The sequence below is a fragment of the Acomys minous genome, assembly GCF_964271855.1.
Source record: "Acomys minous genome assembly, chromosome: 12".
In the NCBI taxonomy this organism is placed as follows: domain Eukaryota; kingdom Metazoa; phylum Chordata; class Mammalia; order Rodentia; family Muridae; genus Acomys; species Acomys minous.
In genome coordinates this window covers 88,774,167-88,792,704 of record NC_140493.1, presented here as the reverse complement: position 1 = coordinate 88,792,704, position 18,538 = coordinate 88,774,167, and the positions used below count along the sequence as shown (strand labels likewise).

Here is an 18,538-nt window from a genome sequence, read left to right as displayed (position 1 = left end):
GGTTCCAGGCTGGGTCTCACCCAGAAATAAGGGAAGCATGCAACTTACAGAAAACCACAACCAGGAAGGCTCCAAGCCACAAGGTTCCTGGAAACCCACAAACAAATGAGCAGAGTAGAGAGGCATTTCCCTCCGCACCCCCCCCCCCACACACACCTCCACCCCACCCCACTGGCCTTTGATAAGCAGAAAAACACAGCACAACTCTGGGACAAAAGACTAGCTTGGGGACCTAATGCGACTTAAACCAAGGGCAAAGCAACCGGTCCTGAAATGAAGACAGCGCTTTCATACAAATGATCTTTCCACACAATGTACGGATTAAGAAGCTCCGAGTACAGACAATAGGAAGGCTTCAGGCATTAAAAAAATTTGACACTGAGGATTTTCTGAGACAAAGACAAATCCACACCAAGTAGATAATAGGAATGTCCCTGGGTGATAATGAAGACTCAGTTTCTAGTGAGGGGGGTGGGGAGAAGCAAATCTCAGAGACCTAACTCATTAGCTAAAAGGCAGCGTTCAGCTTATTGAAGAGATTCTAATGGCTTGGCCCACCTGATGGGCACAAGCCATCACCTGCCTGGTGCCTGTGCTGCATTGTGAAATCCCTTCCCCCTCTCTCCCATTTTTCCTTCCTTTCCCTTTCCTCATCCCCTCTCTCTCTGAGATGGGTTTTTCTGATGTTGGCCAAGTGGGCCTCGAACACCTGGCTCAAGCTATCCTCTTGCCTCAACTTCTCTCCATGATCTGGGGATCACCACGTAGCTAAGGTTGGCTTCGAACCGTGGCTTCCCCGTCTGCCTTTGCCTCCCTAGGACTGGGATTAGAGGTGTGCCCCACCCAGCCGGCACCTTTTTATCCTTCCCAATCACAACTCTCCTCTTGTGCCCGCCACCTCTGTTGCTTTCATGTCCCTTTCCCCTTTTTATTCTTGTTAAAACACATTTTTTTCCGCTTAAGGAGCTCAGCGCTGGGGAAAACTGAAAGTACCTTTTCCTGAACTTCAGCCTAAAATCTCAAAGACACAAAATTAAAAGATCAGGAGCACAGTTTTATTACAGGGTATTTACTCAGAGCTACTAAGGACCCTGTTCACTATTACCTATAGAAATATTGCCCAAGAAAACATTTTCAATCTTTCCAAATCGAAAGTTTAAAGAGAATGCCTTAGATCTAGGTGGGGGGTGGGGATGTGGTGTGCTCATGCAGGAAACCCTGGGTTCAAGCCCCAGCACTGCGTAAAACAGGAGATGTGGCTTGTGCCTGTAAGCCTAGCACTTGGGAGGTAGACACAGAAGGATCAGAAATTCAAGGTCATCCTCAATTACATAGCAACTTCAAGGCCAGCCTGAGCCACATGTGACCCTGCCTCTTTGATTAGTAGTAGTAGTAGTAGTAATAATAATAATAATAGCCAGCTCAGCAGCACATGTACTAAAATTGGAATAAAATTAGCATGGATCCTGTGACCACAGATGACATGCAAGTTTGTGAAAGGTCCCAACCTTAAAATAGATAGATAGATAACATTTTCTTTAAAAAAAGAAAGTCTGGCTGGGCAGTGGTGGTACACACCTTTAATCCCAGCTCTTGGAAGGCAGAGGCAGGTGGACCTCTGAGATTGAGGTCAGCTTGGTCTACAGAGTGAATTCCAGGACAGCCAGGGCTACACAGAGAAATCGTATCTTGAAAAACAAAAACTAAAACTTAAAAAAGGTCTGATTGTTTGAGCTTGATCCCTAAGAGCCACATGGTAGAAGGAGAGAATTTACTCCATAGATTGTCCTTTGGCCTCTACACGCACACTGTGGCACAACATGACACACACACACAGACACACACACACATATATACACACACGCACACACGGCACGCATACACACATGCACACACACACACATACACATGCACACACACAAATAAATAAGGCAATAAAAAGAAACAAATCTCTTCATCTACACTGTTTTAATCTTGCTACTTAGCATGGAAAATATGAAAATATTATTACATCTCTGAATTACTCGTATAAAATATTTATTTTATGAGATGCCCAAAGGGAAAAGCTTCTTCTTACAGATACCATCAGTGCAGCCCCATGCAAAAGAAAAGAAATGGGGTAATTTAATCTTGGAGCTGGACTCAAATATGTCCCACAAATGAAGAAATAAATAAAATAAACACTGTTTTAAAAAAAAAAACTAACACCGAGAACTTGCTCATCAAGGTTGCTTTGAACAGACAGAAGCTCTTCTGTACAAGAATAGGCATCACCAGCAAATCCCCCTCAATTTAGGCCAAGAAGCCAGTGGGAGGCGAAATGGCGTCAGTCTCACCTGCGAGCATTCCAGACTGTGAGTGCAGTAACCCTCAGTCCCACAGAAGCAGACACCAGCCGGCCCCCCTCCTCCCCCCCCTGCCCCCCCGCCAGTCCTTAGCCCCACTGGGACATCTCCAAACACACTCACTGGATGACAGACGACACTTGACAGGGAACTAACCTATCAGACAAGCTGCTGTAGCCTTTTCTTTTTGTGTGTATTATCTGTGCTGTTGGTGACAGAACCCAGGGCCTCACGAAAGTTGGGCCAATACTCTACCACTGAGCTGCACTCCCAAACCCGCCTTCCACCTTCCTTCCTTTCTTTTGAAGTTTTATTAAAGAATTACAGTTCTTTATTTACATGTTTACTTTGTGTACGTGTCTGTCGCGTAAAGGCCACAGGATGACACTGGAGAGGCAGTCCTCTCCTTCCGCTGTATGGGTCCCAGGAATTTAGTGCAGGGTGTCAGGCTTGGGGCGGAGCACCTGCACCTACCCACTGAGCATCTCACCGGGGCATTGCTCCCTCCCTCCCTCCCTTCTAAACAGAAAAGAACAGTGAAAGTGAAAAAAGAAGAAATTCTCTTTGGTTTCTAGAGGTATATGTGTTTGTTTTGATTTGGGGTTGGTTTTTATTGTGAAAGAGAGAATGAGAGAGAGAGAGAGAGAGAGAGACTCTACAACTGTATAGTCCATGATGGTCCTGTGCCTTGGCCTCACAGGGCTAAGATTACAGGCGTATGCTTTCTCATCCAACTAACAAATGTATTGTGTTCAAATTATTTCTACTATGTTCGAGCCTTTCAGACATATTTAAATGTAAACAGATCACATAAGCATCTTGCACTCGTGTTTTGCCTTCGCCGGCACTCAAACTCCATGATAAATAGCAGAACTGGGCACGGGAGAGACAGCCCAGTGGTTAAGAACACTGGCTGCTCCTCTGGAGGACCCAGGTTCTATTCCCAGCACCCACAGGGCGGCTCACACCTGTCTGTAACTGCAGTCCCAGGGATATGATGCCCTCTTCTGGCCTCTGCATGAAAGTGGCACACAGATATACATACAGGCAAATATCACAAACACACACACACACACACACACACACACACACACACACACACTGCAGAATGAATTAAAAGGAAGAGAGATGCAAGCAAATCTTTAAACTTGTGAATACACAACTGTCCAAATAGCACATTAAACATTAGGCTCTTCTGTTTTGGTTTGTTTTTTCCAGACAGTTTATCTTGTGTAGTCTTGGCTGTCCTGTACTTGCTTTGTAGACCAGGCTATCTTGCAACTCACACAGAGGCCTGCTTCTGCCTCCTTGAGTGCTGGGATTACAGGTGTGCCCCACCACGCCTTGCTTAGTTTTCCTGATAAAAGCAAAAATCCTTTATTTGAATGTGTTTTGTTTGTGGCGTTTATAAGCTCAACAACCCATACTTAATCCAATAAGTTAAAGCTATGCAATTAATGGCAACAGCATTTACAGCGGACTCCTTAAAAGCCTTGCTTCTTCGCCAGACTAACGCTTGCCCCTTTTTGTGATACAAAGTTACAGATATTGTCAGATTTAATCTAATTTTCAAACTAAATTCATGTTATGCAAAAAAAAAAAAAAAAAAAAAAATCCAAACCCTAAAATTCCCAAAGAAAATCTAAATTCTTTCTATGAGATTTTCGAGAATAGTGTATCTTGTGGGCTAGCCACCCACAATGAAACCTGTTATGGATAGGTTCTCTGGCTATATTTTAAATGTCCTGAGTTTTGTGGAGTTTGGGCCATAAACCTGTTAGACAAAGTTATTTTATTTTTATCCCATTTAAACATCTTATAAATCCACTTGTCTCATGTTGGAATCCCTTCCGTATTATTAGGTTTCACAGAAGGAAGCAATACACCGTGTTTGGTTCCGCTGGCTCTGGCCTTCATTTCCAGCAAGGAGGAGTCCTCAAAAGGGTCATCAAGAGAGGATTTATCTCTATCGCGATGATAAAAAAAAAAAAAGTCTTCTGTTTTTCATCCCTTCCTTCACTGTCGGTGTATTATTGCTGGCAGATGGCCTCCCCTGGATCAAACGCGGAAGAAAAGCCCTACTGTTTCCTCCAAATGCGTAGGTACGTCATCAAGTTTCTGAGCGTGGAAATTGTGTAGGCTTCATGCCAGATGTCTCACATCTGGAGCTAATCCTGCCGTGACACTACCTTACAGCAGGGAGGCGCCTTCGCCCGCTTTCCTCCCAAGCCTGCTCAGTGAGAGCCTGGCCGAGGAAGCTGTTAGTCTCGAGGTGAAGAGAACTTGGCCTGAAGGACAGCAACCACAGCAACGAAAGCCATTAACTCGGGACATCAAATACCGGAATTCCCCGGAATCGTAGAAACTGCCGTCCATGGTCATACGTGAAGAACATTATCCTTCCTCGACGCACTTTCAAGCCACAACGATGCAGGTGAAGATACAGAGGCCTTATTTCTGCCGCTGTTCGCGAGTCTAGGAAGTGAGCCAAGAGCTGTGCTAGGGATGCTCACGGACTAGTGAGCATGTCGGGGACACTGCTGACTCAACGCAACTTTCGTTTCCTGTGGTCGGTCAGTCATCCCGGACAACAGGAAGGTGGCAAACGGTACATCCCACCGGTAGTGGTGGAGTCACGTGCTCCAATTCAAGCAGTTCCACAGCCGTGGAAAGAAAGCACCACTGAACTCTGAGCCAGCCCTTAAAAGTCAGGACCAAGGCTCACGGTTTACCAAGACTCACAGCAGGGCCATTTTTTTTTTTTTTTGGCTCCCCAGCCGTACAACACTGAAGTCAAGGAACCTAAGCCATGAAACAAAAGTTGGAATATGTGTGAATACATATGCTTTACTGTAGCTATAGATGAAACATGTGCAAACAATCTCCAACGATGCTTCCGTCGCTCCGGAATTTCTTAGGTATAACTATCTCATATGATTTGATGATTTCTGACACTTTTTTCACACTTACTTGTACATCATACCATAGAAGTAAATGCTGGCATTTTGTGCAAAATTTCGGTACTTTGAAACCAGTTGGTCTTAACACATAAAAGCGTCTAATATTGGTCAGGCACAGATAGGACAGTGGAGGTGACATGGCTGAAGGAGACTCAGGAAAATAGGGTTCCACTAACGACACTGTGATTGAAAAGGTGGGTGGAAGGCGACCTCCAAGATGTGGTTAGAGGAACGCTCCCTTGCTCCATTTTGTGTGTGTGTGTGTGTGTGGTACCCAACCTCTGAGTCCTCGTTTCTTTGGCCATGTGATAACTATGAAAATCTAAATAGCAACAAATCAACGGACAGAAAGTTCTCGTCGGCGACCTACAGACGATGTTTCCTAAAGGCGTCTGCTGATTATTTTCAAGTGTTGAACCCACAAACCGTGTTCTTTATTCCATGAGGGGTGAGGCTGTACGTGCATGCGTGTGTGTGTGTGTGTGTGTGCACAGGCGTGAGTGTGTGTGCATGTGTGTGTATGTGTGTGCGTGTATGTGTGTATGTGTGTGCGCACATGTGTGCACACATGTGTGTGTGTGTGTGTCTTTCAAAAGAAGATTGAGAAGTAATATCGGGGGGCTCCTTAAGAGCACTGGCTGTTCTTCTAGAAGACCCAGATCTGGTTCCCAGCATTCACATAACCGCCCACAACTGTCTATAACTCCAGTTCCGAGGGACCCAGTGCCGCCTTCTCACTGCTGTAAGCACCAGGCAAACATGTGCTCCAAAGGCATACACGCAGGCCAAATACACAAACACAGAAAATATTTCTTAAAGAAAGGAAGCGAAATGAAATTGACAGTAGAATGGTCACAAATGCTCTTTCCACTGCCCATTTAACGTCAAAACATGTCTTTCCTAATGCTGTAATATAAATATGAAGACATATTTATATTTGTCTACATAAATAGACAAAACTGTATTTGAGCCCCATATCACATATTTTACATCAACAGAACAACTATGTTCCCCATTATATTCATGGCTTCCCTCTCTCTGTAATAGAATTTAAAATTCCACTTTTAGTCTTTATACGATCCTTATGGTAATACAGAGGCGAGCTCATGAAAATAAAGAAAATCTATGGGTCATTAACTAAGCCTCCGTGTGCGTAACTAAGCCTAAACTTATCCACTAATGAAGTGATGCTGGGCAAGAGTTGGATTTCAACACTTCACCACAGCCTACCAAAAATTAGATATTCCCACTTTTACAGAGAGAGAGAGAGAGAGAGAGAGAAAGGAAAGAAAGAAAAGAGAAAAAAGTACCCATCTTCAGCATTCTGCTTGTTTCAATTATTCAGGGCAACCCAGGCTGATAATTACACAGTCCCCAGTTGCTGAGTAAAAGTGATGCTTAATTAGCCAGCAGGAAAGGTCGATTAAGATCCAGCAGGGGCACCTCGTGAGGGTCTCTCACGTTCCTGCAGGGAGTAGACTCCGGCTGTGCCCTGCCGAAGGAGAGATTTCCCCACATCTAAGAAGTTTCCACCGGTTTTGAAAGTAGAAACTAAGAATGATCGGCCTCGCAGATGAAGTCCCAGCTCTAGCCCTGCAGATGCTCACTGGGAGCTGAGGGCCAAGCGTTCTGAATCAGAGCGTCACCCAGGTAGCAGAGGAGAGAAGCGTTAGATGCTCACTCAGTGGCCATCTTCATGAAAAGTCAGGTCAGGAAACCGATTGTGAAGCAAATTTCGATGCGTGTGTTCCCAGCATCTATTAGCTGTTCCCATTCTAAAACGTGCAAATGAGATTAGAGCTCCTTATCTTAAAAAGTTAATGAGCACAATGTTCCTACGGAGGCCGGGGCTGATACATACCAGTGCAGTCAAAGAATTGGCTAACCAGGCCTGATTCTAACTTTTCTATTGCAGAAGGGAGATGTGAAAGTAGAGTCGGCGCCCAAAACCATGAAAATCATCTTCTACTCCCTAACACCTTCTCATTAGTTACCTGAAACGAGTATAAATGTCTTGATTTCACTGTTATGCTTCTGCCATTGTTAGGCACAGAGATGCTCAAGAAAGGCTAACGTAAAATCCCAACCAAAATCAGCCTGATGCGTGGTTTAGGTTGGTACACTTCAGCATCTTTACCTACCTCCAAATCAGTTCACACATTTCTGCCCAAGGATGAGACCCTGTGGCAGGTGCGTGCTGCTGCTGTCACTAACTTACAGTCTGGTAAAGGAGATATTTCCTGGAAAAGCGCAATGAGGCTGGCTGATACAAACCTGGATTTGATTTGCTGGAAGCCCCGGAGAATGTGGTCTCTCTGGTCCTGGGCCCCGGCACTGAGGGTCTCATTCTGCAAGCCTTCAGCCAGAAAGTCTTCAGTATCTAAAGGAAAAGAAAAGGCAGTCAACAGAAGAAGGGTGGTGGAGGAGAAAAAAAAAATCTGAAAGCTCAAGAAATGAATGCTGTTCCTCTTGTAGACGTTTGCGGCTGAACGGAGTGAGCATCACCGGACTAAAAGAATCATATACTTAATAACTGTAGAGATGCTAAATTTGTATTAGGAATAGCTTGCCATAATACAGAATAACTAAAATGTCCAGCATCTCTATAAAGGACAAGTTCTAAATATCCAAAGGCCTTGCTGTGAATTTAGGGGAAGTTGGTGCATGCATCCACCACAAGAGATAGCTGTTTTCAAAACCATTTTTTTTTTTAAACGAGGCCTAACATACTTGACGGTCACTGATGGCAGAGGATGGATTGTCAACTTGAGAAACATGCAAATAGCATAAGTAAGTCACAGAAGGTCACAGGCCAATAAGAGAAGAAGAGAAGCCCCAGTAACTGTAGCTGAAATAAAAAAATAGAGCTCATCCAGAAAAAATCAAGAACAAAAAGGGCAGGCATTCCGAGGAGAAACATTAACTAGGAGACAGGTCATCAATGAAAATGACAAGGCAACCAAGTGAAGGAGCCCACACGGAAAAGAAAAATGCATCCAACAGAGGGAAATTGCAATTAATGTGAATGTGTATTATAAACTAGGGGCATGATGGAAACACATACTACGAAACAAATCTTGTTACGGGGAAGGAGGAAACTTGAAGGTACACAAATTCTCGAAGACAAAAATACATTGATAGCAATTACAATTGCCAGGAATATGAGCTACATACTTTATTCTTCATAATATGTTTATCATCCCTAAAAAGCATATTAATAATATAGTTCAAAGTCTCTGCCTCCCCCCCCCAAAAAAAATTGTAGCTACAATATGAAACTGCACCACATGTACCACCAAAATAATGTGATGTACTTACACAGTTGGGTTACGTAAAAACATCTAAGCATTTGTTTCGCCCTCATGCTATTCAGTTACATCAAACAAAACAGTGCTAGGTAACTGTCACCAGGACCTCTGATGATATTCAAAGCCCCAGAGATTGAAATTTTCATAAAGAATTACCATCAGCATCTAAGCCCTGAATCACATCGATTGTAGATGTCATTTAATGGGCTCCTGGGGAGGGGGGGCTCTGAATGCTAAAGAACAAGAAAATGGGAAGTTGAATTAACAGGCAAAAAAAAAAAAAAAAAGTGGCATCTGAAGCACCAGTAATGCAGCACATCACGTTAATAGAAGGACAAAAACACACAATCGTCTCAAGAGCTACAGGAAAAGCATTTGACAAAATCCAGCGGTGCCTCGTGATAAAAACACTCAATATAACCAGGAAAAGAAGGAAACTTCCTCAGCACGACAAACAGCCCCTACATAAACCCAACTACTAGGGGCTCGAAGTGTACTTCACGAGCGTAGCCTGCTGGCTAAGTGTGACACCCCACACAACAAAATTGTGTGTTTGTTTGTTTTTAATCCCATAGCTAACCTTGGACTTAATGGTGAAAGATTGAATGCTTCCTTCCCTCTTCTAAAGAAAGATCACAAACAGCGATGGGGGATGGGGGCTGCCACCACTTATACTCGGTATTGTCTTAGTGATGCTAGCCAGGGCGATTAGACAAGAAAATGAAGTTTAAATACCTATATTGGGAAGAATAAAGAAAAACCATCTCTGTTTGTGTCTGGTGTGATCTTATATGCAGAAAGCCCTAAGGTTAGCTGAAAATACATGTTATAAGGTATAAGGACGGTATTCAGGAATCAACTGCATTTTGACATTGGTTTTTAGATATAGAAGTTTGTTTTTCTGTGCTCAGAATCAAACCTAAGGTCTTGCATGTGCTGGGCAAGAATTCTATTCCTGAGCCACAGTACTAGCTTCAACCACATCAGCAGTGACCAATTCAGAAATAAAGTTAGGAAAATCTGTTTCGAATATAATTTAAAATAATTTCTTAAGAATGAGTTTGCAAAGACTGGAGGGATAGTTCAGTAGGTAAGATGCTTATCACACAAGCATGAAAACCTGCGTTTGAGCCCCCAACCAATATTAAAAAAAAAAAAAAAAGCTGAGCACACTGGCCTCTAACTTGTAAGCCCAATTCTGGGGATGTGAACACAAAAGGATTGCTTGGACTTGCTGGCCAGCCAGGGGGAGTCTAAGGGGTGAACCCCAGGACACTGAGAGACCTTGTTGAAAAGAGAGAGAGGAACTGGGGAAGGGGGAAGGGAAAATTTTAAGAGACAAATACCTTAAAATATTTTTATTAGTTTTAATCATGTGCACATGTGTATGCATGCAAGTGCAAGCGCCTGTGGAGGCCAGAGGTGTCCGATCTACCCAGAGCTGGAGGCCAACTCAAGCTTTTGCAAGAACAGTGTATATTCTTGTAAACACTGAGCCGTCTCTCCAGCTCTGCAATGAGACATTTTATAAAGTTGGTTTCAAGAACCTCTGATTTTTTTATTTGTATGTTTACCCCTTTAAAAGGCTATTTTTAAAAAAAGGGCACCATAAAAGAAAAATGCCATTTAAAATCTCAGTGAGACAGTTGCTGACAAAAAAAAAAAAAAGTAAATTTCCAGGCCAGTGTATGGCTCAGTGGAAGAATGCATGCTTAGCATACACAAGACACTGAGTTCAATCCTCAGAACAAGACAAAACAAAGAAAAGTAAATCTAGGCACATTACAGTCAAACTGCTGAAAAGCGAAGATAAAGAGAAAATTTTCAAAGCAGCCAGAGAAAATGACCCATCACATGCCATAGAACAATGATGAGAATGAGACTTGAATTTTCATCAAAAAATAATGGTGGTAAGAAGACTCTAGAATGACACTTTAGAGTACTGAAAGGAAAAAAAAATAAAAAATAAATAAAAGGCCTGGTCATCTCCAAATTCTATATCCGGTGACAGCAGCCATCAAAAGATGAAGGCAAAAGAAAGACAATTTTGAGATCAATGAAAACTGAAAACTATTTTGCTAGGAAAGCTGCACGGAAGGAAACCTGAAGGGAATTAGTTCGCTTGCTGAAGACAAGTGACACCAGAGAGAAAGAGCACTTCAGGAGTGCCACAGGGGAAAAAATTAAAAAACAAAAAACAGAAAACATGGGTCCACTTGAAACAGTCTCATACTTAATTTTCTCAAAAGACAATGGGCAGTTTTACGCACAGGTGACAACAATGCTCTGCACAGTTTATTACATACATGCAAGCAAAAAATTTTTTGTCTTAAAAAAATAATATCACAATAGCACAGAGGGTGAGAACAGTAAATGAAACCCTATTAGCAATCCAATCTTAAGTCTAAATGGATTATTATGGGTAAAATCACAAAGGAGACTTGTTGGAGCTCACTTAACAAGCTGAATCAGGAATCCTTGTTTTTTTTAAAAATAGACACATTGAAAAGAAAGTTATGTGAATGCTAAAAAGGCACTTGACTAAGACTTTAGGGAGGCAGCTCTGCTCACCACTATACCTTCAATGCTGCACCTTGACTCAGATTTTACAGACAAGTTTAAACAAAAAGTGGCAACTGGAAAACAAGTAACAAAATAAAGCTTAAGTACAGCGGTAACAATAGTTAAAACCCCCCCAACAAACTAATCTAATTTAAAAGCAGAGAGAAATAACAATCTTCCTTTAAAGCAGACACACATATGTGGGGGTGGGGTGGGGCATATGAGGGTTGGGGGCAGTGAGGAGAGAGAGACAATATGGAATAATCCTACATGGGGGAATGGTGTGCTTCCCATAAGTCATAAGTTGCCAAATAAAAAGCCCAGTGCCAGGTATGGATTAGCTCCCATCAAGCTGTTGGGTGTGGGGGACATGGGTGTCCCAAAGACCTCCAAAATAACGCACCCTGTTGCCTTTGCTGGTAGTTGCCCACCAGAACTTGACGGTTGGACCCTACAGTCAAAGACATCACACACTTTGATCGCAGGGTTTGGAGAAATCAAGCTGGTTCTGTTCTGGAAGCTTCCTCCTTGCTGGCTACTTTTCATAGTATCCGAAGGGTTTACCAACTGTGCAGCCTGAGAGCTACATTGATGACCAGCCTGGCAAGATGTGTCTGTGGTACAATAGTGGCGTGAATATGATAGGTAACGAACCACTTTTTGACTAGATTTAAGGCCTGTTCCATAGGAGGAAACTCATGCCTGGTACAAAAATCTAACTAACCAAAAGCCTTTGGCTAGGGAGCATCATAGGTCCTAGGGGGTGAGTCTTCTGTAATCTTACTAAACGGGCATATGCCTTCTAAACAAATCTCTATATCCACATATGAGTGCAGCTCGCAGACCTTATCAGAGAAGTTTTTTGTTTTTGTTTTTGTTTTTTTGTGTTGGTTGGTTTGTTTTGTTTTGTTTGTTTGGTTGGGTTTTTTTGGTACAGACAACAACAGTTAGAGAGTCACAGCCAAAGTGCAGAAACAGGTGTCTCTGGGGTTCTCAGGAATTAAATGGACATTTGTGTCACACTGCCCTCCCCTCAAAACTCAGGAAACATTGTGAAAAGAAGACCAAAAAAAAAAAAAAAAAAAAAAAAAAAAGACTGTAAGAGCCACAGGATGAAACTGTGTCTTCTGAACATGACGGGGACCCTTGCCCTCAGGAGCTCACAGTAGCTGCTCAAGACCAAGCTAGTCAATATTGCAGCATGGATGGGGAGGGTCAGACCCACACCCAGCCCTAGTTGATGGCTTTGGATGGAAGAAGAGTCAACCTTCTTTTAGGGGTGTGGTCCCTGGGAGATTAACTGGGATCCAGAGGATGGCTTCACCACCCATCAGTGTATAAATTGGTCTCCGTGGGTTAAGAAGACATGAAGTTGAATGGGACGTAGCAGGGCATCTGAGAGAGGCTGGAGAGGGAAGTGAATGTGATAAAAAAAATAATAATAATAATAATTGCATGAATTACAAGGCTCTCAAGGAATGAATAAAAATATTATATTAAAAAACCCCAGACTCAATTATATGCTGTCTACAAGAAACACACTTTAAGATAAAAAAAAACACAGAAATAGCCTAAAAGTAAAAGAATGGGAAACAATAGAAAATACGGACAGAAAGCACCAGGGAGATAGATTTACTGCATTAATGTCAGGCAAAGTATATCTCAAGAAAGGGGAAAATATCAGAGATAAAGAAGGCTATTTCAAAAGGACAAAAGGGCTGTGTCACTGGGAGACATAACAATTATAAACAGTAACTGAGCTTCCAATGCTTGAGGCCATCTGACTGTTGCATCTCCCACCCACCTCTCTGTCTCTGTCTCTGTCTCTTTTTCTTTCTCTGTCTCTGTCTCTGTCTCTCTCTGTCTCTGTCTCTCTCTGTCTCTCTCTCTGTCTCTCTCTCTGTCTCTGTCTGTCTCTGTCTGTCTCTGTCTCTCTCTCTCTCTCTCTCTCTCTCTCTCTCTCTCTCTCTCTCTCTCTCTCTCTCTCTCCAGTACTGGGGGATGAACATAGGAATTTGTAAGTGCTCTACTGTGCAGCCACATCCCCAGTCCTATTACGTCTTGATGAAAAATTTAAAATAGAGGCTAAAGAGACGGTTCAGTGAGTGTAGGGCTTTCTGTTCAAACTCGAGGACCTGATGTCAAATTCCAGCACCCAGGTAAAATCTGGCCATAGCAATGCATCTTTTAACCCCAGAGCTGAGTGTGAGGGCCAGAGATGGTGAGTCTTATGGGGCTTACTGGCCAGCCAGGCTAGCTAACTCAGGAACTACAAGTTCAGTGAAAGATCCTGGCTCAAAAAATAAGGTAGAGAATAGATTTGGAGCATGATCTCTCTCTCTCTCTCTCTCTCTCTCTCTCTCTCTCTCTCTCTCTCTCTCTCTCTCTTTCTCACAAACACACACACACACACACACACACACACACACACACACACACACACGTAAAATTTTTAAAATTCCATGGTTGGCCAAAGGTTCACAAGAGTGGGTAGGGAGGCCAAGGTGAAGCATGGGGCCTTTTCAGAGAACTGACACTGAAGTGTCTGACCCTATAAAGCAGGGTATGTGGCATCCGCAGTTGTCACCAACAGGGCTCTACAGCAGAGACTGCACCCTTAATTTCTATGCCTTAGTTAGGGCTACAATTGCTGCGATGAAAAACCATGACCGAAAGCAATTTCAGAGGAAACCACTTATTTGGCATATACTTCAATATTACTGTTCATCACTGAAGGAAGTCAGGAGAGGAACTCAAACAGGGCAGGGTTCTGGAGGCGGGAGCTGATGCAGAGGCCATAAAGGGGTGCTGCTTACTGGCTTGCTCCTCATGGCTTACTCAGAGCCTGTTTTCTCCGAGGCCCTAGGACCACCAGCTTAGGCATGACCCCACACACCATAGGCTGGACTCTCCCCCATTAATCACTAAGTAAAAAAAATATCCTACACTTGAATCTCATGGAGGCATTTTCTCAGCTGAGGCTCCCTCCTATCAGATGACTCTAGTCAGCACAGTCTACAAACATCAGACATCACTCAGGCTGGGAGCTCTCAAATATAGACTGTCAACAAACCCAAGCATCCTACAGATGGATGGGAAACCTCACTGGGAGGGAAGGAAGGAAGGAGGGAGGGAGGGAGGGAAGGTACAGACATAAGTAGGTTTGGAAAAGAGGAGTCAGTTAATGACCATCCACAGCTTACTACCGACATCCTGGGTTCATTGTTACAGTTCCCCCCCCCCCCCCCCGACTCTGTGTATCTGTCTGTCAGTTGGTCTGTCTGTCTGTCTCTTTCTGCCTCTGTCTCTCTGTCTCTCTCTGTGTCTCTGTCTGTCTGTCTGTCTGTCTGTCTGTGCATGCTCACATGTATGCTAGAGATAGAACTCAAACCAGCCAGGGATACAAGGTAAGACCCTGTCTCAAAAAAAAATTTTTTTTTCTGAACAACAAAATAATATTGAATGATAAACTGAAGTATATATAAATATCCTTAGGTCTATAAGTCATATAAATAATCGACTACATTAACAAATGGGAGATAAGAGACGGATCTCTAATATAGAATTCAAGATTGCTTATGTATCTAATCTACCCCAAAGTAAAGGAACCATACCCCTAACCCTTAGGTGTGGGCTGTACACAGCCACTTTCTTCCAAAAGGCTGCAGGATGCAAAGAGGAAATCGAGTGACTCCACAGGGGAGAAACTTGACACCGGCCAGGTGTCCGTGGTCCAGCATCAACCATCATAAATCACACTGACAGTGTGGACCACTGGTGCAATGTGGTGAAAACGATACCGTTGTGATCTTCCTCCCTCAAACCTGTCAGCCCAGTCTGACCATGAGCAGAACACTAGACATTCTAATCAAGTGTCATTCTGTGTATACCCAGCTCCCGCTCCTCAAAATGGTTACATTTATCAAAAACAAGGGGTGTGTGGGAGATAGTCACAGCTGAGAGGAGGCCAAGAAGATGTGCCTGTATCCTGGATAGAATCCTGAGATGGAAAAGGGGCCTTAGATAAAAGTAGGAAAGCCAAAAGAACTGTGCATTTTAGGTGGCAGTGTGATGGTGCAGCTTTATTGGTCATGACAGAAGTACCGCTGATGGCTAATCTTGGCTGTCAACTTGGCCACATCTGGAATCAACTAAAACCCAAGCATCTGGGCCTGCTGCCAGTGAGGGAGTGTCTTGACCTCAACATCTGAAATGGTTAAGACCCACCCTAAATCAGGATCTTATGAAGTCAGAAGACCCACCCTAAACCTGGACCACACCTTCTGGTGGATGCCCACGTAAGCGGACGGAAGAAGGAAGCCTTTGGCTTTTGCCTGTTTGCCTTCACTCTCACTGGCAAGTTCATCTACCCAGCAGCTGAGGGCTTCTCTCGCTGGGATTAGAACTTGCTTGTTTAGCATTTTAACACAGACCAGATGGGATATCCAGCCAGCTTCATGAACTCAACAACTCCAGGATTCTCGGGCTTTCTGAAAGCAAAGTCCATTGTTGGACTAAGGGGACCATAGCGTGTGATCTGCTCTAATAAATCCCCTTTTAATATAAATAGATCTGTTCTGTCAGCTCTGTCCCTCCAGAGAATGCTAATACAATACTGCGCTGATGTAAAAATGTTCTAATTAAAGAAACCAGAGAGAAGGGAGGGATTAAGGGGACTAACAACTGCTCAATATTTGTGTAAATCTGAAGCTTCTACAACAATTCAGTTAGTAAAAGCAGTAAACTGTATAATCTGGATGTTTTAAGTTTGAATGATAAAAACGAAATAGTGCTAGGAAGACAGGTTAAAAAACAAACAAACAAAACAAAAAACAAACAAACAAAAAACCCAACTTCCAAGCCTGAAGACCTGAGTTCAATTCCTAGGCCCCGTGGTGGAAGGAGAGATTCAACTCCTACAAGTTTTCTACACACACACACACACACACACACACACACACACGCACACACACACACGATGCATGCACACATGCCCGCAAATAAAGTAAATAGAAATTTAAATTAAAATACTGGGTGCAATTCATTGGTTAGAACATCAGCAGAGGTCATCACTGGCTGGTGAAATGGCAGCTTCTCTCACAGTCTTCTTCATATTATTTATATTTCTAGATGTGTGTATTTTTAAAAATTATTTTATTATTATGTATATAGTACTCTGCCTGTATGTACACCTGCAGGCCAGAAGAGGGCATCAGATCACATTACAGATGGCTGTGAGCCAGCATGCGGTTGCTGGGAATTGAACTCAGGGCCTCTGGAAGAGCAGCCAGTGCTCTTAACCTTTGAGCCACCTCTCCAACCCATGGTTGTATTTCTAAGTTATCCATTTCAGAATTTAAAAAAAAAAAAGTAGAAAAAAATCAGCACAAAGCCTGAGGTGCACAGCTGTGGCTTGGATACCATTTACTCTCCACTCCCCATCCTTGCTTTACTCGGAGGTAGAGAACTGCGCTGGCTTTCACACAGTCCTTAACGGGGAAAGGCTGCCATGGGCAGGCACAGGAAGTGGGCAGCAACGGCGAGCCTGTGTTTGGATCTGGTGGCACAGGTCTGTGATCCCAGCTTCTGGGGGAACTGAGGCAGGACCATGGGAAGTGGAAGGCCAGCCTTTGCAATTCAGGGATGCCTTGTCTCTAGATGAAAATACAAAAGGGGCTGGGGGGTCTTATTCAGTGGTAGGACCCTTATCTACCATGCTTGGGCCTGGGTTCACTCCCTAGAAGGATGATGATGATGGTGGTGGTGGTGGTGATGGTGAATAAAATCTTATGTGATGTGATAAGTTAAAGTGTTTACTTTCTTCTTGTAGGGCTGGAGAGATGGCTCAGGGGTTAAGAGCACTGACTGCTCTTTCAGAGGTCCTGAGTTCAATTCCTAGCAACCACGTGGTGGCTCACAACCATCTATAGTATGATCTGATGCCCATTTCTGGCCTGCAGGTGCACATGTAGGCAGAGCATTGTATACTTTCTACTTGTAGAACACATGTGTATATGCACTCAAGCACACATGCACACACGCGCGCGCGCGCGCGCGCGCGCACACACACACACATTATTGAATTTCCCTACTAAACTCTTCCCCCACCCAGATTTATTAAGATATAACCAATAAATATCCTTACTAAATTCTTGTTAAGTAAAATATCTGCATATTCCGTATACCGGAATTACCAGCAGATTATAATTAAGGCCCAATGAAGCCGCTAGGGACCAGGTGATTCTTTTCTTAAAACCTCTCTTGTTTACCTCTCCTTCAGATTAATTGTTTGAGCGGCCTTCTTTGCAATACTTCAGAAGTTCTTCCACCGGAATCATTGGATATTTGGGATCTGCTCTAGAGACACACTGCCAAGCTCTCTGGATGAAACACACAGCCAAGAAAACACGAAGTCAGAAGAACAGGCTGCATGACGGTGCTGTTTCCGATACTGTGTTCGCTCTCCAGAAAAATCCTGATACCAAAACTGCATGAAAACATTGAGGAAGGAAATCAGAGAAGTTACATTTGCTCTTCAACTGAGAAAGTGGAATTTCTCATGGTGAGAACCCAAGGGGACCTGAGCAAGCCTCCTTGAACAGACCAGACAGGAAGGAGAATTCAAGCAACCTGCATTCCCTCAGCCTCTCGGGTCATCATTCTGTTGGTAGTTTTCTGCTTTTGCTAACTAGAGCTCTTTGTGAGGAACATGGCTCTGGGCTAGAACACTTGCCTGGCATATACGCAAGGCCCCGGATTTGATATTTGGCACTCAAAAAGGCAAATCCTCTTCCTCTTCAGACATGTTCTGTCAGATTGGGATGCCTTGGGGGGGGTCCCCGTAACAGCAAGATTCAGTGCCAAACAAAAAGGAGGATGAGGGTGTTGGCCCACAGATGCATTCAGCTAGGGAGTGGGCAACACCGTGGGAAGTTCATGGCCTCGCACGAAAACGATGCCCGGCCATCAGCCATAAAGGATCCCACGCCCAGATGCACCTAGTCTTCCTTGTGTACCCAGTGAGCCCTGAGGAAGCGAGCACAGCTCTGAGAGAGACGGATCAGCGAAAGGGAGGCACCAAGATGCACAATCAGAGTTATGCTGTGAGCTACCAAAAAGGGACGTGCCGGGTGTACAAGTAACATTCACAAATGTGCTGGAGGCCAGGGGGCACAGGTGAGTTGCAAAGCATGAAAAGGTTTAAACTTGGAGACCTAAACAAGGTCAGGAGGGAAAGGAAAGGTGGCAGCATTCATCTCGGAGGCACACCCGTAAATACGTAGTATTTTGTACTAAGAGTAACGCAGGACAGCTTTAAGTCTTATACTTAAAAGGTAAACACGGCTTTGGCAAAGACGTATAT

General features: G+C 43.7%; 1 protein-coding gene across 2 annotated transcripts in view; it reads right to left on the bottom strand.

The window, feature by feature from the left end:
- Window positions 1–18,538, bottom strand: part of SKAP1 (src kinase associated phosphoprotein 1) — a 293,558-nt gene that overhangs the window by 261,136 nt on the left and 13,884 nt on the right. For both annotated transcript variants that reach the window (XM_084749211.1, XM_084749210.1), the window contains exon 2: window positions 7,580–7,685. In XM_084749211.1, coding sequence (XP_084605337.1) covers window positions 7,580–7,685 — 106 coding nt within the window. The remainder of the gene's footprint in view (window positions 1–7,579; window positions 7,686–18,538) is intronic.